General features: G+C 33.1%; 1 protein-coding gene across 2 annotated transcripts in view; it reads right to left on the bottom strand.

The window, feature by feature from the left end:
- The window catches only part of LOC119644374 (nuclear hormone receptor FTZ-F1-like), a 52,946-nt gene that overhangs the window by 13,623 nt on the left and 16,492 nt on the right, over nucleotides 1-22,831 (bottom strand). For both annotated transcript variants that reach the window (XM_038043919.1, XM_038043918.1), the window contains exon 2: nucleotides 5,046-5,266. In XM_038043919.1, coding sequence (XP_037899847.1) covers nucleotides 5,046-5,266 — 221 coding nt within the window. The remainder of the gene's footprint in view (nucleotides 1-5,045; nucleotides 5,267-22,831) is intronic.

Genomic DNA, 22,831 nt, shown 5'->3' on the forward strand with positions numbered 1-22,831 from the left:
TTGAAATGAAAACGAATGACAAAATAAAGTAGAGCATGAATAAAAAAAAAAAAAAAAAAAAAAAAAATTTGGAATGTTATATAACATTGGATGATTGTGGCTTTTTTTTTCGTTTCCTTTCAGATATTATACGATCAGCTGTACAGTATCCGAGAAAATTTCTGTCGTTGGATTTGCGAGGAATCTAGAATTTCATAATGATCAAGACTTCCGTTTGACTGTTGCAAGCGTTTGGGCAAAATTAGCATACATACAATTTATTTCTTTGTGGCGGGTATACAAATCATGTGTGACATACTTTTTATGTCTAGTGTCATAGAATAAAGTATGTGATAAACTATGCCTAAAGAGGACGGCGTAGACGTGCGTCCTTCGCGAAGAAGTGTTTAAGGCTTCATTATCAATGACTATTTATAACTGGGCCACAAGTTTTTCTCACAGATAGCTTAGGGGTGCATTGGAAGAAATTTTCTTCGGTTTATAAAAGAACGCATTAGTCTTTGCGAAAAGATGGAGGAAAAGCAAATAAGTTGAAGCAGGACCAGTTAGGTTGTAATGTACGTTGATGCAGGCGTAGACCAGAGCATGGAACAGGCCATATCAGCTTTATCCGCTGACGTATATATATCCCGAGGAAGGATATTTTGGACTTGGCTGCACGGAGTTGTATGGTATGTCCAAAGGCAAGCGTGACTACGGTCGCGTGAGGTAAAGCTAAAGCCCTAATAGCCTAACTTTAAGCTTCACTGGGTCGGGATTCCGCTTGCTGCATGTCTCTAAGTAGGGGAAGTGGTTACTGATGGAATCTTGTAGTTTGGTAATGAGTCCTGACCGCTGGATACGGCATTTCGCGTAGTATCGCGATGGCTGTGGTTTTCATTACTCCTAAAGCGATTAATTAGACAGCGAAGAATCTAAGCTGACAGGCTTCAACTTTCCCCACAGTGGACTTAGTTGGCTATACACATTAAATTAATTTGGTACTCCGGCTGGGGGTGAGGCCCCTAACTTATAGGTATTGTGTAACTCTCTAGAGAGCGCCGGTTCACTCATAAATAAACCGAATTTCAGCGGGCATCGTGCGGTTACACACGTTGCATTCAGATACTGACGTTCAACGCAAGAGAGATACCTGCCTAATGTCGTCGTCTGTCAGTCCGTTTAGGACATCGAAGAAAACATCGAAAAGTTTCTGTCACGATCCACAAATCTGTACATCTACAAATCAATATCGTTAACAATTAGTTTGAAGGTCAGAATTACAATGGCTCTGTTTTTCTTCTCGATTTATTTACAAGTGCTAACAAATTTTTTTGGATAATCAGAGGCCAGTTTTTGATTAGATTAGATTAGTAAAGATTGATTTGGCACTCAACCCAATATTCAGCTTAAACTCGTTCAGAAAAATAATTTTTAAAATACAAGTAAGATGAGTAAGGTGCGAGTGTTATTTTCAATTTGTGCAGTCGCTCTCTTGCATTTTAAAATTTATTTCTTTTTTCTTTCTTTCTACCAAGACTTGGTCTTATGGTAAACATTTTTCCGAAGATATTGCGTTCAAATTTGGCAAAAACACTGAAAGTCGTTGCACGCAAGTTGATATTGAAAGTGGGCTCACGGGTGTCAGAGGACATACCTATTGTGCAACATTAACTGAGAATATCTCCGTTTTCTGGGTTTTTTGCTCGTAATCCATAAAACACAATCAAAATATGATAAAATTGTCCAGATATATATTCTGTGCAAACGAAAAAGATCAACCGATCCCATCCGAGACAACAAAGTATGAAAGTTTAGTTTTTTTATCTTGTTATACCCATCACCTAGGGATACAAAGTATATATATTCTTGATCAGCATCAAAATCGGAATCGATTTAACCATGTCCGTCTCATCATATGCGTTATGTCTGTTGTAAGCGCTCTCCTATCCGCAAAAATGAAGCTGTCAACCTCAAATTTACCAGAAACATTGAAAATTCTTCCATGCTGATTGGTAATAACCAGGCGTTAAATTGGTCGAAAGATACGCTACTTCCGTTTCCGGAATACGAAACTGGTTTTTTGCTCAGTATTTGTAAACTACAGCAGAGAAATCTACAAAATTTTGAAGTACTTGTACAAAAATGCGTTTGAAAAATTGATTACGCCTATCCAATATTTCAGTTTCTTTTCAATACCTTTCGCAATGCACATAAGCATGTCCGTCTGCTACTCTGTCCATTTGCTCAATCGTGTAGTATCTGTGTGTGTAAACATTCTCCCGTTCGCCTAAAAAGTTGCAAAAGAATTTGAAAATGGTCCAAACCAGTCAAAGGATATGCCCACCACATCCACATGCCTGTACAACAAAAACTGTAAACCCGTTTGCTTTTCATATTTTTTGCTTGTTACACATACACGACACCGTATGAATTTCCACCTTTATTCCAAAAATAGAAAAAAATCAGCGGCGTTCGTATGAAAATTTGATTCTTTACCTTTTCTTTTTGGGTCGGTGATGGGTATAAAACATTCAGTCATGACCCAATATAATTTTCTTACTTGCTTAGTCTTTCTTTATAGAATAAAGGTGATGGGTGTGTATGAAATGTTTGGTCCTCAAAGTGGAATATGATTTTCTTACTTGTTCTATTTAAGCATATCGTTAGACCCAAGACCCAAGGAAGTCTTCTAATGAGAGAAACAAGCATTCTTATGCATTATTCTGCAACAAACATATGCCCCTAAACCACTCATTTTATGATGTATCTGTCTGTCCCTCTTCTTCTTCTAAAGAAGAGAAATTTTAATAAAATCTATATCTGACGTATTTAACATAACTTTGAAATAATTGATTATTGATTGCATTTACTTCGATGCTGTTATAATGTTGCGCAATGAGTTTTTTTATCGCTTGCGAACCTAAACATGAGAGTTATCCTAGATATCTCATGCGAGGAAAATGATATAAAAAAAGCAATGGATTATGAGTATAAAAAGTAAATTAAAAATTTAGACCAAAATTGAAGTGTTAAAAAGTAAAAATATACTTTTAAATATATCCGCCTGAGTGGCCGAAGGTGAGGAATCTCGACTGGCAACTCAATGGTTGTGGGTTCAAATCTCAAGTGCGGTAGAGTTTTTAATTAAGCCGAAAGCCTTAGATGCTAGCGCTTTAAGACTTTAGTCTTAGAATTTATTCTCTGGCTAAATTTATAATAATAATAATAATAATTTTAAATAATATATTTCGCCTTTAAAGCGTAATTAATGTTATTTTGTGCAATTTTTATTTCTGGGCATTCAATGAGGGATTCGTTTCTGAGTATATGAATCAATTTCATTGAAAAGAATTAACAGAAAGTTGAGAGTATGAAAAAATATTTTCATATAACTGAAATAAAGTTTTGTCCCCGAGATTAATTTAAGACCATTGTCCAATCGAATGCGCTATTGTTCGGAATATGAATATGAAATAAGTCGTAAAAAGTAAGATTTAAGTAATCAGTTATTCTTTTTATTTATATATATATATATATATATTTTTTTTTTTTTTTGAAAAGATATGCAACAATTTTATGTAAATTCAAGAATATACCGGAATAGACGCTCAGGCAAAAGCGCAAACATAAGCGCAAATGTTTTGCATATTAGATCGCGATGTTTAATCAAGGTATGGTAAGGGGATTATTAAAATTCAAAAAAAAAAAAAAAAAAAAAAAAAAAAAAGGAGAATAAATTCAACATTATTTTCAATATATTTACTATTTTACTTCTTGCACTCAATTGTCGCTTTTTTTTCTTTTTTTACATTATCGGTATAAATGCTTTTATTCATGAAGCAAAATTTTGACATTTTTAAGCAATTTTGCAAAAGTTATATAGATATATTTCGGGTCGATAAGGAGTTGAATTTGGCAGTTGCTAGGAGTTCTACTTAGTTTAATTATTTTTTATTTAATTTAATAACAAAAGTATCACGCATTACTAATTAAAGTATACCCATGCAATTATGATATGTGAGCAAGTAACGGATAAATTACGGATCACAAATAATATCATTATCATAACAAAAAAAAACAAAAAAAAAAAAACACATCAGTCCGATCCGCTATATAAATAGCAATACAGCTGAACCGACCCATATATCTTTCTAGATATGATAATTAGTTTTTAAGTTACAGTAGCTTGTTTTAGTGACATTCGTTTAACGTCAGCGTTGACTTAAAAGATGATGTTATGACGAGTTTTGACGGTCGGTGCTTTGCTAATTTTAAACAATGTCAATGACTAAAAAGGCGCAGCATCGCTTTGGAAGTCAGAATAATGAAATTGCAGGAAATAGCTAATAGCTGTCAAAAGACAGCCCATCCATCCACCAGTTGGCATGAACATTCCAATCCATGAGAAGTGAGTGAGAGGCGTTACCTCACTTTTGACCACAAACCGTAACGTGTTCGAATCGTTTAGGCGAAATAAAAAGGATTTTTTCATGCGATATGTCAAGCCGGCTATCAGTCGAATGGATAGCAACGAAATGATTTTTCGATTTTAAGATGACCATCGTATAATATTCATTGAAAAAGGATCAATCGTGAATATTATATAGCGTTATAAGCGCAATTGCGCAAAAAAACGTCAAATTAATTCGGAGACATGTTGACTGATATAACATGAAGCCAGAGTTGCCGTCCTATATCTTATATGTATAGTTCACGATTATAAACTCGTTGCATGTTAAGTTTACTGACTTGATAGATATTATTGATATTGATATTACCCCAACCATGCCGATCTGGCTATTCCACTCAACTCGCTAAAATAAGAAAAGAAAATTAACATAAGCGGATTAAGTCCCCTTTCTAAAGTGCATAGTATAGAAATCAATTAATTTATACTTTTTATAAATCAATTTTCTGAGACAATTTTTTTTTTTTACTGTGAAAATGTTGAATTAATGGACGGAAAATCTGACTTCTCACTTTTCAATTCTCACTTCTCAATGCTGCAATAATGAGATGAGATGGTCAGCCGCCACTGATGTGGCATCAATCGTTGCATTTACCTGAGGTATTTGTATTTCTTGTTTGATATTCATGTTTGTGTATGCTTGTTGATAGCCTGGCGATAGAGGTGTCGGTTTCATGTCTCCTGAACCCATTGAGGTTCTTAATGCTTGCAGGGCTATTTGTCGTTGTCGCATTACTTGCAGTTTTCGCGCTCGATCTCTTTTGTACATCGGTCCGAATTTGTTCCTACCGCCACGCATCCGATCTGCTCTCACAGCTGTAAATAGTTAAGTAAAAATCAAGTTAAATTATTTGTATGTTAGTGATAGAAGAAGAAAACCAAAATTTTTCGAAAAACTATTACAATTTATTTTATATAATAATTGAATTGTATAATTAAGTAAGATTCTAAAATTTTTATTCATTTATTCACATAATTGCAGTGACTTTTCAAATGATTCAAATGATAAATTTTGGATCGATTAGGTACACTGCTCTGCGCTATTCAAGATATAAGGTCGACGATATCCTATCTAAATTTATAAGGCATACTGTTATTTGAAATGGACAAAGGGGGCGTTAAGTCATAAAAGGATAGACATCGTTAAGTTTTAATCTCCTTTTAATAGACGGAGTTTTAGAGAAATCCTCTTGGCATTCAGTACGAGGATAGAGATCGCTTTATTTTCTCGTTATATTTTTATAAGATGAAGAATCATACCGCCTGCATAGAAATAAATATATAAAAAAAAGCTTAATCAAAAAGCGGCCACCCTTTGTGACGACGAAGATCGGACATAATCTCAACATAGATTAATTAATCAACTGTTGCGACACATTCATGAAGTTTTGGAGAATATTTTTACTTAGAATTATTTCAAGGTTTCGTAGCGGAAAAATAACATTTAAGTCAGTATGTAATTGTTCCGATCATATAAGAATATATATTCAGTGAAAATTATATTCGCCTTTTGTAGCGCCTTTTGTAAAAATTAATCGTAGGGAATTTGGATCACACAGATCTATTTTTTAGAATCAATCATATCAAAAGCAAGAGGGGAAAGGCAATTTTCCTATGATGGAAGAAGCTGGAATATAATGAAATCTCTTCAAGTTTGCTAAATCCGGTTGTCATGTTAGTTAATGTTTTTAAGTATCGTGCAATGTGAGGACTTTCAAGAAGGTATGTCCCTTTATATAAAAATAAAGTATAATTCTTGGTGTACTATCACAAAAATGACTGATTGACTATATTCGGCGAAGTGGTGTAGGATATCTAATGGTCGGCCTTAATCGACAATAATGTTCTTACTTCTTGTTTTTCTTCGAATTTTTTATCCACGATTTTATCCTTTCTCTCATAAATTTTCTTTTCGACTATTGGAATGATTGCCTTTATCCGAAAAATGCACAAATCCATCGCATTATAATTTGATTTAGCCAAGAAAGAATTTGAAAAGTTAAGCGCAATTTTTAAATAAATTTTTATAGCAATCCATGCGATATAAAATCCCGATTTCAAACATTTAATGAACCACGCCCGCTTTTTGAAAATTTCGCTTTTAACTACTACTGCAGTTTGTTATGATGCACTTCTCTTAAAGTATTCGTTGTTTTGGATACATTTCATGATGAGCGGATGACCAGAGAACTTAACGGCTAAGTTTAGATGAACGATAGGTGTGTCCAGAGTCAATGGGGGGCAACAAGAAAAATAATTAAATAACTTAAATTTGGGAAGGCCGGCAAAACCGATACATGGTTTTTATATATAAATTAGCTCAGTTGAGTTAAATGAGAGCATTTTTTTAGAGCTTGCAATCGCCATAGTTGATGGTTCCTCTTTTGCTTTGCAATAAATGTATGAACCCTTGTGTTGCTTTGACGAGGGAAGAAAAGACTGCTGAGAGTAAATAATTGCAACGCAATTCTAATAGCAACAACAACAATAACGACAGCAGTAGCAGTAATAATAGGATATATAACTACATAAAACATCGCATACATACATCTACATATATATACATATATATTATATTTGTGTATATTTGGAATATATCTCATGCATAAATATTTCACGTTTTAAACTAAAGAATAAAAACTGCAAATGAATACATCGGCATATATATATATATATATATATATATATATATATATACTGTACACATACTTACGCGCAAACTGCTAACGTGCTATGCAATTTAGGTCAAGCGTATTGTTTACAAAATATCTGCAATAGTGTAAGTTACATTTACACAAACACACACAAACACACACAAACAAATAACACACATAGTATACTAACTACAAATACTGATACGTAACATGCGTTGTATATGCATATAACGCAAAAAAAAAGTTTTTCAATGCATGCATTTTATTGCACTCGTTTGGATGCAAATAAAAAAAAATAAATGAATAAAAACGAATGCACACTTGGAGGGAAAATACATTTGTGTACGTAAGCAAGGGTATGGTAAACAAGGAGCGTAACTTAAAGCGCGCCAACAAGATGAAGAGAATCATATGCCGCAAAAAAGAGAGCGAGAGAAAGAGAGAGAGAGAGAGAGAGAGACAGAGACAGAAAGAAAGAGAGACACGGAAAGACTAGTACGTAAGTATATACATCTTTATAACACATACAAAAGTTGTATATATGGCTTTACAAGAGATTATTGCAAGAAAAGACAGACGGAGAGAAAGAGAAAGACAGAGTTTGAACGTTGTAACATAAAAAGAGTTTTATTAGACTCCCACCATTTTTTAGGGCCAAAAATTTAATTGATTCCCTAACAATCAATGTAGCAAATATATATTTATAAATTAAAGTAAGAATCGAATATTCTTATATATATGTTTGCACGATTGTATCTATGTACGTATGTCCTTTTTTTTTTTGAACGTAGTAGCAGTGCACTGCTAACCAGTGGCCACACTCTGCGGTAAAAAACATTCCATTGCGGAACCGCTTTCGTCTTATCTCAAGATGGAGTCGTGTAGGTTGCTGATGCTCACAATACTATTCTACCTTGTCCGTAGTCACATGAGATTAAAAGTTCGAATGTCACTTTTGTGTAACTTTATAACGAAGCATGTTCCTTTTGTGAAGTTTTCCCATCGTTGCTGCGATTCCGTTAGCATACTCTGCCGGATATATATTGTAACTTTGAGGATGTCCGTCCTACCTCTTTCCACTGTTCTTGTTTCCTTCTTGGCGCAGATCTTCTCGCCAGGCAGCTGCTCGATAGATAACATACAAGCCAGAATGCACGTTGCAGCTGACGTTGAAACCGTGCAGCAGGCTCGTATAACTCTCAATGTGCAAAGCCTTTAGACCGCCCCTAATTTTTGTATCAGACATTTACTTTACCGTACTTTCCGTGCACAAATGGGTGCGGCATGCGTACTAAGCTTACAATTAGCCCGTCTTGGTCCGTTTGCGTTTGGAATAATAGTGCACAAGGTGGTTGCAGTTGCGTGGGCTTTATTCATAACCTCCTTAATATTCTTCACAAATGTAGATTCGAAGTTATTACTCCAAGATATCTCAAACTGCAACAGACTTCAATACTATGTCTCTCAACCTCTATTTTTGGGCATTTGGAGTAGCATTTTATCCGTTGTCAGTATGGTTTCACTTTTTCCAACGGCAAGTTTTACTTTGGACTTATGTAGTCACCTATTTATGCGGCATAGGCTATCGTATGTCGCAATTTCTGTTAGCGTAGACGATGTTTGTTGTCATCAAGGCAATCTCATCCGCATAACCTGTCAATTTATTGTTATTGGAAGCTCCATGTTGACCAGGTCGTCGCATATGAGATTCCGAAGGAAGGTACCCAGAATGGAGTTTGGTAGTACCCCTGCTGTCATCCTATGGTCTCTAACGCCGTCATCTGTATTATACAGTAAACTTCTATTAGTCAAGTAGATGTTTACCATCTTCACTAATTACGAGAACGCTCGTGTTATTAAACTTGTCGGAATGGTGTCCTGGGCAGGCATGCTGAAGGCGTCTGGATGATAATGACAGTGCAGAATCCTTTTACGTCTTTGCTCTTTCATGCTGCAGTGGCCACTTCCTCGATAGCACAAAGTGTGCATCGTCGTCTGATAAAGCCAAACTGGAGCTTAGAAAAACCAACTCGGCTTTACAGCTTCTTGTTCTGATGTCACTAGCAGTAATCTTTCTACGAGTTTGCCTATGCTATTCAGAAGACAGGTAGGTCTATAAGAGGACGAGTTACAAAATGGCTTATCAGGCTAATGTAACAAGACCAGAAGCTGTCTTTCTCGCAATTTTGGAAAGGTTGTATTATCTCGTTTGATATCGCGTCAGACCGTGCGGTTTTCTTCTTCTTCAAGCTTCGTCATGTCACCTGAATTCCTTCCGCGGTAATCCTATCCCCTGGGTAAATTCGTGCTACATCTATTGTACCCTTGGTTTGATGCTGCGTTGCTAGAAATAGATTTCTACTTTCGTCTATATCTAGGCGGCATTTGTAATTGCATGTATGGACTTCACGCGGCCAACTTTCTAAGTTGTTATTTTTTACGACAATCCTCACGGGTCGTTATTTGTGTGTTTGCACAGCTTTTTCCAGTATTTCAGTTTATTGTTTTTTGTCGCTATTCTGAGTGACTTGCGCGCTTTTCTGTAAAGTTCAAAATGGTTTACATTTCCCCTTGTCTTGTTTCTTGACAGAAATAACTTGACATAATACCATAATCAGTCAAAGCTTGTATTAAGGAAAAAAATCGCTTTTCCGACACGTCCATTGTTCAAAATTTGGGATGAGCTTGTAGGTCCACCGTCCTTGTGCATCCGTTTCCCCACCGTTGTTGCGATTCAAACAAACTCTGTCGAGCAGCTGTTTTAATTCCATGTGTATGTGGGAAGGTGTGTGCGACTGCGCTAAGCTGCTATAACTAAAAGCACCTGATCATGGACGCTTTTCTTGTTGGCAATGGCGTTTCAATGTTCTTTAGTTCGGTTTTTGCTCATTTTCTTCTTATTGTCTGTTGCCACTGCACACTCCGGGATTAAAGAAAAATTACGCACTTTCACGACAGATTTTGTTTATCACAAGGCTTTCCAATTTTGTACATATTTTTCTTACCGTAATCGACATAAAACCCCGGAGCATTGGAAAACACATCCGAGTGCTACGTATTTACCACGGTATTCCAATGTATTATGTATACATATGTATAGATATGTATTTATGTATGTATATATATATATATATATATATATATATATTAGAAACAATGTGCGTTCATTGGTAATTTGTTTCCATTCGAATTACTTTGGTCGCTATCTAAAATCCTTTTCAACTGAAATGATGACTTATATGCTTATTATGGATGCGTTTGTAGACAGGCCGCTCTCCCTTGTATTTTGAACTTTTGAACGCTCTTCGCACGTGTCTGCTTCAAATTATCTGATTACAGCTTTCGTCTGTTGAGAGTTGTCGCGAGTTGTCTTATACTCGATTGCGTGCCATAAACCAAATAAATGTTCGAGATGAGCTTTATCTCAATCCTTGTAACTATAAGAATTTTATCATTATATCATTATACGCCCGAGTTCTTTAATGCCCTCGTATGGAATTTAAAAACGGTAGGATATATCTCGTATAGATTAATACTTCAATGTGGATGTAAGTAAAACTTGCAGAGTACTCTACCCTTAGATTATTCATTTATGTGTGGATATATCACCTAACTAATCCATCTAATAAAATAGCTTCGGCGAACGTATGCACACAATTTAGGATCAGTAACTGCAATTTTATCGATAATATGGTCGGATTCTGTTAATTAAATTAAAATGTCATTTAGTACCATCGGGATGAGCAAAAAGTTGGCAGACTTTTAGTTAATCAAGCGTATGCATACTTGATATACTTATGTCTCTCGTTGCAAATCATGGACTAAAGGAGAATAAGATGCAAAATGGCTCAGGGCTTCGGGATCCGACAATTCGGTAAGTAGGTATCATACGTGCGTTTATCCCATTAAAGCGGTGAAGCACGAGTATTTCTTGTTGAATACCCGGATCTGTGGAGTGTTCGTGAGGCAACTATTTAAAATTCTCCATATCACCCGAACTAGCTAGCGTGCATGTGTCTCCAAAATCTCCGATCCCCTAAAATAATACAGTCCGCACTACTATATTCAGACAGACAGACAGACAGACAGGCAGAAAGAATTCTTACAAATACCTAACCTTTACATAAAAGTAGCATACTTTTGAAACGTATTTGTACACGTTACAAAGAAGAGGATAGTAAGCCATATTGTTATATCTCGGTCGGATTTTTCCATTTTTATAGGGCCTGAGGTTCTTCAAGCCAAACACAAACATGAAAATGTGTTATCAAAAATCTCTTAATTATCTCGGCTTTTCATCGACGAGTTCTTAAAATGAAGCGTACAAACTTTTGATAGTTAGTAGCAATTATCACGAACCAAAGAATAGGAACGAATCTGGCCACTTCAATGGTACGTTGGAAAAACGAATAGCGAAGTGTCTGCTTGCCTTCCTTCCGGTGACGGCAGTTCCTTTAAAAGTTACTTAGTCAATAGCACTTAGTATCTATCCTCACCAAGTAGATAATGCCCGGTTGAAATTGTTATTTTCGAGCAGTGATGGTAATTAATGCGTGAATATTTGTACTGAGTTGACCTATATAGGAGTTATAGTACAAATTTTCTTTGAATATCTCTGGGAACTTTAACTTTAATTCTTGCCAACATTGTCTATATTTAATATTATTTGAATTACGTTTTAAGGTCACTGAAAGGATTCGCATCTCTCTAATCACTGTCGCTTTCTTTAGAGGCAATTCTTTAAATTTGTAAGCGAATAATACTCGGCAGTCAAGCATTGAAATGGAAAATCAGGACAACGGGTACATTCCATATAGAAATGTGTTTTCATTGCGAATTGCGGTTGCGACAAGAACACCATTGCATACTGCGCTATAAACAAATGTCACATGCGCCTTAGCGATAAATTGAAAGTGTTTGCCGAGTATTGTTTTGCTGTCAAATTTGTGCCAAATAAGGAACATTCACGGATTTCGTACGAAAATATGTCGAATTTTGTTCGTTACTGTATATTAAAAGTGAATGAATTTTGGTAATCCCAAGCAAAGTAAGGTTAGGTATAAAGCCAAGCGCACCGTACGCATCGATCGTCAGAGAACTGCTTCGGCAGGAGGACGAAAGTTTATCTTTGCTCTGCTGGACACAGCCTCTGTTGTGTGTTAAAGGCTGCCTGAAGTGATTGATATCGAACGCTACCAACAATATACAATCGATTTGAGCCGCTGGCATTATACGAATTTTATCAAAACATCTCGAAACCTTGCGACCTATAGGTTGAACACAAGACTATATGAACAGATATCACATAAATAGACAGACATCCAGATAAGTTTAGATCAATTAAGGAAATGAGTCTGATACGACAAATTAATTGGAATTTTTTTTTTTTTTTTTTTTTTTTTTTTTTTTTTTTTTTTTTTTTTTTCTTGCTGAACAACGTAAATCGAGAAGACGTCAATTTCTAAAGCATAGAAAATTGGATCGTCTTACTTGCTTATAGACTACAGGAGATACAAAGAAAAAAGTTGGCATGAATTGCTATCTATTTGCATAGAAATGGAAAAAATTCGCCCACGTCTGTGGGAATATTAAAGGGTACCGATGTTACCATGTCTTGTTGTTGTTATGTAGATTTTGCCATAATTTTTTAGTTTTATATAATATTTTTTGTTACTAAAGGAAATTTTTACTGTTAACAAGCAGAGGGAAATTTACAATTTTTTTAAAGGCCAGCAGACACAGCGTTTGGTTTTTCTCATAATTCGTTCATTTTTTTTTAGCAGTCAAATAGTTTGCGCTAAGAAATGATTAATCAGTTAAACGTTTAATAAATGTCATATCATCACGTGTGCTGTAAATAAATTGTAACAAATTTCAATTATTTGCAGTAAATTTTATTAATTTGACGTATTTGACGATATATTTATTGGATTTTTGGGATCTTGTAAAGGAATGTCTGATTAAGGAATATATTATACTATTCTTACGCGCGTATACGACTGTTAAAATAAGTTTTATGAGAATACTAACAGAACTTTCTCTTATTTACTGATTTTTATATCTACTACTCTTAATCTCGTTTTTCTTTTTTTATTATTCCTTCTGTTGTTGTTGTTGTTGTTATTATTATTATTATTATTATTATTATTATTATTATTATTATTATTGTCGATTTTTGTTTGTATAAAAAGAAAGCTTTTCATCATCTCTGCATTTGGAGAGTGAGTGAATATGCTTTTGTTTGTGTTTAGTATCTGGCTAAGTGTAGGTGTTTGTGTATGGCGTAAGTATAATTTTTATATGTTATATACATGTGCATCATAGTATATATGTATACACACACAAATATATATATATATATATATATATTTTATAAATTTAATTGACTTTTGCTTTTATTTTGTTATATTTAGTTATTGGGTATGCATGTATATGTCTGTTTGTGCGATTAAACTTTTGTTTGTGTGTTTTGTTTTAATATGAGGTGTACATTTATATATATATATATATATATATATATATATACATACTTTGTATTGTTCGAATTGTATGTTGTAGTATGGTCGTTATTGAGTGGAGTAGGTCAAGGACAGTTTGAAAAAGTGGGACACCAACACCATCATAAGTATAGTTACGTTGTATTGCTGTTGTTATTGTTAGTTGATGCAATATAAAATATTTATGCAATTGCGCATATATTTCTTCATACGCTTTCTCTTTTACAATATTTGCTCTCTTTCTAATATTTAACTTAAACTTTTCTTTTGGTGTAAATACTGTTTATCGTATACAAAATTTAACAAAAGCATTAATTCATAATAGACGTACGTTTAAGGAGCTAACGATTAGTTCAATAAAGACATTGAAAGACATTTAAAAGAAATCAAAAAAAAAAACAACAAAAAAAAAAAATTCTCAAAGACAAGACAATTTTTAATGTGAAAATTCATTTTAAAATATTACGCATGCATGAAATATGCAATTGTTGCGTAATACTTTGTTATTATTATTATTATTATTATCATTATTGCTTCATTATTAGCTGCGGACTTTTCTTAAACTAAAGTAGATCGCAAATGAAAACACTTAAAACTTATCCCTCTTGTATTTTATACTTAAGCAGTTCAAAAATTATTCAAATATTAATTCTCTATGTATGTGTATATGTGCGTTTACATTCCTGCGCTTCCCATACGCAAAAAAAAAAAAAAACCTTTGCTTTTCTTTTTATATGCCAAAGTCAATTCGCAACACACAAATATCTCATGATATAAATTTCTATCGCTCGGCATCTCTATTAGCAGGTGGGAAAATTCATTTTTTCATGGTCTTTGTGAAATGAAAACATTATATAGTGACGAGCGGGAGCCATATAAAAGATTCATATTTCTTATGGGACTCACGTCTTCTTTAATCTCAATCCAAATTTAATATCATTTTCATTTTGATGACCTCAACTATTAAGCAGGGGTATCGTTATTGCTTTCGATAGCCACATTTTTACCACTTCCCTATATATATATATATATATATATATGTTGCAAACGCAACAAGTTACTATGATCCCGACTATTTGTCATAGGACTTACGGACTTACGTTAATAAAGAAACTTAAATCAATTTCAATTAATGTTTGAATGGAAAAATTATAATATTTCAAAAATTTCCATATATGTATGTAGCATGTTATTACTCGAATTATAGCAAGGAGTTGATTTTTCTCATAGGCAAGATTATTCTACGTATTTTGTTTTTCGCGTTTCGCCTAATTATTGATGTCGTCAGGAAAGTTGCTTAGAGATTCGACTTAAACTTAGCGTAATTATTTATTTATATTCTTTTATATTTCTCTTAAATTATATTTAGAGCCATCTTACCTTCTCCCACTTTCTCAGTTTATACGCTTTACATGTTTGCTTGTATGGCTTACGGAAATCTTTACCTGCATACGCATGCACAGCTATATATTTTTCATGTTTTCATATTAAATTCAACTATTGTTATTGCTGTTATTATTATTATTGTTATTATTATTATTATTATTGTTGTTGTTGTTTTGGTCTTTTTGGTCTGGCGTTATATAATTTTTTGTGTTGTTTCTATTTTTCACTGTTGTTTTTGTATGCTTGGAAATTGATTTTTTTCGGATTAATCTATAATTTTGTGGGCTTTTTTTTTTTTTTTTTTTTGTATAAAATATTTGCAACTTTTTCACTTCGTTTAAAAGTCACATCAATATGTATTAATATTTTATAGGATCATATTTTCTCATTCTCTTTATTTATATTAATACTTGCATATTATCTTAATTATAATAATTTATATTTTATATTTACACTTGAACTTATGCTAATAGATAAATTTAAATTTTGCAATTAAACATAATTTATTTACAAAATAAGGCGTTTTATGAGGTACGATATTAAAACTAGCCCGATCGACTTTATTTTTATTAGCATTCGTCATAATTATGTTTGAGAGGTATTTTGACAGACAAACAGACCGATAGATTGATCGAACTTCGATACGATTCAGAATTCTTTTCTGAACAGTATAATGGAAGCTGGGCCTAACTTGGGTAATTCTGAGTTTTACGTATCTCTTCCGCAGGTGCGGGCATAATTTTTAATATTTTATTAAATTTGATATTAAACTTGGTTGCACTAAGCCTGGACTACAACAAGATTAATTTTTGAAACCCTACCTTATGTAAGGATTGTCAACGAAACTAAATCTTTTCATTGCGATAAAGTCTAGTTTTTGATATTTGGTAAAGAATGGTAAGATCTTTGGCAAATAAACTAATTTCACCAAATTCCGACCATGTCCATTCTCGTTTTAGACGCCCCAAATTTCCAAATAAGGATGGACATCAAAGATAGACTAAGAAAAAGACGAAGAAGAACTGTATTAGGCGAAAAGTAAAAAAGAGAAATACAGCAGATGCCGCCAAAAGAACACGTCGTACCAGTACGAATACGCGAAAAGACGTTGCTCGTAAATGTGCTTTTGCGTGCGTATATTTGGGGGACCGGAAAATAATATCGTTTTTCTACATTAAATTCAAAGCGATAATGTTATACCAAGTTTTTACTTTTACTCAATAATGTAATCATCCAAGTCATCAACAACAACCTTTCGTCAATGACGAATCCATAAAAAAGTGAATTGATCGGAATAAATGAAAATCCAATGGCTCAATATCGGGCGAATATGATGTAGTATGAAGTAATATCTCTCAGCGTTTGTCTTGCACAATCCGGTCTTGCATTATATACTTTTGCTGTGATCAAGATAAAGATCTTCAATCCCACACTTTGTCCAGATTTAGTCACTTTCGAATCAATGATCGCACGAACACCCCACCACACATATAAAAATGCCTTTCTGAGATGTAAACTTGGCACATTCGGAGAGAGCTGCACTGCCTTTTCCATTTTGAATTATCATAGAGGATCCATTTTTCATCAGCAATGATTTTAAGCGATCATAAAGCACTTCGGCATTGTGCCGCTAAAGCAATAAACTGCACTGGACAAATTATACGGAACTCAAACATCTGTTCTGCTTAGTTTACTAAAATACTGCAAATGTTTGGTTTAGAGTGTTTGACAATTCCTCGATGGTCTGCTTCCACGTCTTACCAATCGATACGAGTCGGAAAGATCGTAATTGCCGAAAGTGATTTTAGAAACCTATCTTTAGTACTTAGGGCAGTTTAATGCGCTTGAATGAAATTCGCATAGGTTTTTGGTAGCAACCGTTACGTTACTACTCTTGCGATACTCAAAAAGCCTGCAATACCGAATATGGACATCTTGTGATATTTGATTGACCATCTCTCACCATAACTCCCGAGGAAAATCATTTTTCAATCGATTTTATTATTTACGCAAACAACAACTCACTCTAAGTGTAATAAGGTTTTGGCATGACTTTGAAGTACGCAATGAATAACGCCATTCACAGGAACGACATTACTTTTCGGTCTGCCTATACATTTCGTATGACATCATTGTTAATTTCCAAAAAAATCATAAGAAGAAAATTTATGTATAAAGGCATTTACTAAGTATTAAGCAATAAAATGATATATTTCAAGTAATTTATGAATTATGAATTAAAGCCTATTTAATTTATGATAGAAATTTTGATAATTAATTGAAGCGTTTTCTCCACCGTACCAGGGCAAAAAAAAGTAAGACTAATAATAATAATAATGAAAATTAATAGAATAATTATTTTCAATATGGATCGAATCATTTGACACCCAACACCCACAATACCTTATATTTGAAGAAAATTCTTGCGCGTAATCTAATCTATGACATAGTTTACATCGCGGAAATTGCTGAGCAACTAAGAAAATTATATTCGGCTTAAGTCGAATCTTGGACACCTACACGCCTACCGCTGTAGCGATTATAAATAGTTAAGACATTCAAGCCGGTAATCGTCCGCATCGACGAAATATTACGCAAACCAAACCTATATATTACATAATTTAGCTTTTCTTATCTCTCTACATGGGAAAAGGTAAAAAAAAAAAAATAAAAATAAAAAAGTAAATATATAATTAAATAATGTCACTCATGTCATGCATTTTGTAAATTATCTTTTAGATGTAAAACTTGCTGGGGTATCTGTGCTTGTGAAGCAACACGCAACAATAATCGTTTAATCCTTCTGCTTAAAGATAACTAGACGTAACATATATAATAACTATCGTGCAAAAAACAGTGCGTAATTTCAAATTATTTTTCCTTGAGTCGTAATATCAAGGGCAAAAGACGTTCTTTTTATTGCTACGTTTTTTCGACCGTTTGATGACTGCAAACACAAAAGGGAAACTTGATTAATCCCTTCAAGATTTTATTGCAAGCGTAAAATGATAAATGCAATTTTTATTATCAGGCGAATGCCAATCACAGCAACCTAGAATAGAAACTCTATAAGGAAATTGATTAAAAAATTGATTGAAAAACATTCATAGTTTAGACGTTCGCGATCATTTGGTAAAGTTCGGGATTCGAAAACGTGTTTTCTATGATGCAATCGCTAATCTAGATTATAAATATCTTATGAGGTTTGCTATTTGTATTACAAAGTGAAAATGTTACTCAAGGAATGAAAACATTAATATACCGTTCACTACTTGGTATAAGAAGCCTAAATAAAAATCCATAAGATTAACAAAAAAAAAAAAAAAAAAAAAAAAAAAACAAATTTATATACTACGTGTTGCATTGATTACACATATGTGAATATATATATATATACATATATATATATATATATATATATATATATATATATATTTAACCATATATATAAAACCAGCAACACCGCACACTATCATACAAAACTGAAGAAAAAAACAAAAAAAAAAACAAAGAATTTAGGTCACGAGCGCAAGAGATGGATGTATAGGCCAAGATCGGAAAGGCGGAAATGAGATAGCAACATAACATGTAATAATAACAAAGCTGTTTAATTGTGCGCTAGCAAATACACACACACACACACACACACACACACACACACACACACACATCCATATACAGACATGTATACAGAACCACGCACATAGTTGGACTTATTTAATAATATCTGTAAAAATATGAAAATGAAAGTAAATTTTAAGATTTATTTTCGATTTTTTTTTTTTATTTTTCTTTTGTAACTTTGAGATAAAATCCAAAAAAAAAAAGGAATTTCTTTAAAATCTTTTATTATGAAAATGAGTTTTTTTTTTTTTTTTTTAGCCAAACGAAAAGTAACCAATAATACCGAAATCATTGATTTTTTTTTCTTCTTTTTTTCTAAAGTTTAAATAAATTTAGTCACAACTTGCTCTATTAAGAGTAGTAATAAGTGAGAGAGGTAAAAAAAAAAGGCAGCTTTTTCTCTGCGAGAGACACATATATAACATTAAACATAACCCGAAGCTCTTTACATTTTATATGTTATGAATTGCAAATAGGAGGTGAAAAAATGTAACTTTACAGCATCAGGTTTTGTCTCTCTCCCTCTCCCACTCTCTTGTCGCTCTCGTATGCGCTGTTGTCGCTTTTTTGTTTAGTTTATCTCTTCCTCTATGACTTTGTATTTGCTTTATGCATACTTGTGCGCGAGCGATTGCAAAATCGTTGCATAAACACATGCATGCATACGTTTGTATATATTTTCAGTGTTTGCAATAACAACGAATCTCCTAATCAACAAACATTTATCTTTGACACTATTTTTATTGATTGCTGCTGTTGTTGTTGTTCTTTTTGTTGTTTTTGTTTTTGTTGCTGTTCTATGCCGTCGCATTTGCGATTTTGTTGCTGTTGTATTTGTTATAAAATAACCGCTTTTTTACACATTGTTCGTTTTCGCCTCAAGTTGAGGACGAGGTAAATACGAGGACAAGGCATACATACACACAGACACGTTGTTTGCTGTGTACTTGCTGCTTGCTTGCATTCAAGTTTGCTGCAATTCATTCAATTGCAAAAAAAAAAAAAGAAAGAACACAAAAATAACAAAACAAAATCCAAAAACAAAAATGAAAATAAAATAAAAAACATGTAATAGTAATAATAATATTAACAATTGTAACAAATGCGCGCAAAAGGTACATTTTTCATTAGTCTTTCTTTTATATTTTCAGTTATTTATATTATTTTTAGTAGTAATTACATACATACATACACACACACACACACACACAACGTTAGTTATATATATTTACATTTATTTTACTACCGAATGAGCGACTGACTGACTACTCATTCTCGTATTTATAAAACTAGAAAAAAAATCAATTATCATTAGTTTTTTTTTTTTTTTATTTTTTTTATTCATTATAAATATTGACCTAATTTTGTTTTTCACTTTATTGTGTTTGTGTAAAAATTTTATTATACCCTACATCACTTCTGGTACAAGATATATTATAAGTTTGGGCTTGCTATTTATATATATCATAATATGTCTGTCCGCCTGTCCATGTATTTCCATGTCTTCAATCGACAAGTCGCAATTTTTGAGATACTTTAATGAAATTTGCTACACTGATGGATTTTGGCGCAAGAACACACACACACAACACTACTCAAAATGGTTCGGATCGGATCATTTAGTTATAAGAAAAATTTTTGTAATTTTTAGAATTTTATGACAAAAAATAAATGCTTGGTAAGAGAAATATTTCGGCATTCCTAAATTGGTATGAAAACTTTAAATTGGTTAAGGTAATTTTTTCAACACCCTCCTCCTATATGGACGTCATTTTCAATACTTTTTGATAAAAAAAATTCGTTCATCGCAATAATTTGCTATATAAAAATTAATTTTACCCGGTCTGCCTCAAAGATGTCTACATTTTTTGAATCCCAACCGCTATAAGGGGATTCCAATTGGACTATAAGACTATATATATGTGATAAAGGTGTAATTTTTCATATTTTATGATGAAAATATTGTCCGCGTCAGGATCAGAATCATAGGAAATTTACATCGTATAGATCTATATTTTAGATACACACGACGATAATGCCCCATAATTTATGGTTTGTTATGACGTAATATAATAAAACTTTAACACGACCACGATCCACTTTTGAATATCCTTCGATATGAGAACTGATTCAATAGGAAAATTATGCACATACATCATAAAAATAATGCATCATTTTTGGTATATTAGTAAAGTGGAATGCGATGTAGGATATGTAATGAGTCAGGCCTTGTCCGACTAGAGCTTATTCTTACTTTTTAAAGCAAATCATTTAAATGCATTTTATTTATATTATATTTAAAGCTCAACAAATTTTTCATGATTCGTCATTTTATTGGCTTTTTAGGCACAAAGCAATGGGCAATGCATATAATAAGACAGAGATTCTTTATATAGTCTATATAAACAGGGTGACTATAAAGAGAAAAGTTTCGGCCTTTTGGAAGCTTAGAGCTTGGTGCCGCAAAAAAAAAATTTTAAATAATTCTTTAACATTTTTATTGACGTAAATTAAAGTTAGGTATTTTGCTTCAAAATTCGCTTAATCATAATTCTGATTGATCCTGATTGATGTTGTCGGAATTGTTTGTTGTATAACGGTTCAAGTGAAAAGCGTTAAATATCTTGATTCTTAGAAAACAAATATCCAAAAATAACTGAATAATTGAAAAATTGAAACATTATTGCGATTTGAATAAATTTCACGTAAAATATATGTGCGCACAAGCATAGGCGTTTCTCAATCTTTTTATTGATAGTAGAAGTTGATTTGAGATCAAACTTTAAACTTGACATACTTTCGTGTATTAATTAATTTTATAAAGAATTTATCAAGCTGAAAAACTATTTCCTAAGATATTGCCTACGTTGACTTACTCGGACCTATGTGTTGAGCCACAAATTTTGTTTATCGATGCGAAAATTCTCCGTATCAAGCGGTGGTGCGTCAATCAGGGTGTCTGCTATCTTGCTTAGGCGTTTCTATATTTGTTGATTCGTCGAACTGTAATAAAGCCTAGTGCTACTAACGCCTAGTGAAAGCAAAACGATAATGCTCTTCAACGTTCCCTTAACCTTTGGTTCTTTCAAAAGTAATATCTTGTAATTTGAAAAAATTAACAAAAGAAAAAAAGTCCAGTTTTTGTCTTGCCGACTAAAAGCTTTTGTTGGTCGTATAAATTATCCGTAGAGCAGCAGGAATCACTTCAATTTTCGCATTAACATCATCACACCTCTAGGCGATAAATTTTGAAAGAAAATATAGTAAGTATTTCGCAGCGGTTCCTTAAACAATGATTGTATTTGTGGATGAAGCAACGACAAGCAAGTTCATCTGTCTATCTTTATTTTTTCAATCACGAGCGTTTCAAAATAACATACGGACATAAAGACGGATATGGGGCTAAATCATCGATAATCATCAATTATGCTAAATTCTAGATTGATATTTCGTTTAGGCCTAAAATGATTTAAGGAAAATGTATTGAATATTGAAAGTTTTATTCGATTCCCTGGGTAATGCGAATAAATGTGTGTGTGTGTGTGTGTGTGCCCCTAGGCAGGCGGAGAGACGAACACAAAAACACAATCCAGAAAATGTAGAGATTTGCATACATAAGCGAATCACTTACATATCTATACAAGCATATATGTTTGTCATTGTCACAAACGGATTAATAAAAATTTGTGTGTATCGTAGTGAACATAAATAAAACGCATTGAACTTGAATCTGCCGTAAGATATGATTCCATCTGATTTTGGTGCCAATTAATAAACGTAAATGAGGCTTGCCGCTACGCAAAATGATAATAATAATAACAATAACAACAAAAACAACAGCAATAAGGATAATAGCAACCACAATCAATAAATAATAAGTTGAAAAATGTTTGAAAAAAATTAGTTTTTAAGCTATTTGCTGCAATGGATCTATCGATGAGTCATTTAAGTTCGTGTAGTTTAAATAACGAGCGTATATAAATTTACATAAAACATTCGTTGAAGATTTGTTTCGTTAGCAACAAATTCAGTTCAGTTTGACGCTCTTTCGTATGAGCCCAACCGAACTTGGCTTTTGTTTCAAATTATGAACAAAAATGGAAAAAAATAGAAAATAAAAAAAAAGAAAAAAGAAAAAAAAAAAAATTATTACATACATGAAATGCATTTCATGTAATTGTGTTGCAAATCTTTTCTGTGCGTTTACTGTTATACGCTAA

The sequence above is a fragment of the Glossina fuscipes genome, unplaced genomic scaffold (genome assembly GCF_014805625.2).
Source record: "Glossina fuscipes isolate IAEA_lab_2018 unplaced genomic scaffold, Yale_Gfus_2 114346, whole genome shotgun sequence".
NCBI lineage: Eukaryota > Metazoa > Arthropoda > Insecta > Diptera > Glossinidae > Glossina > Glossina fuscipes.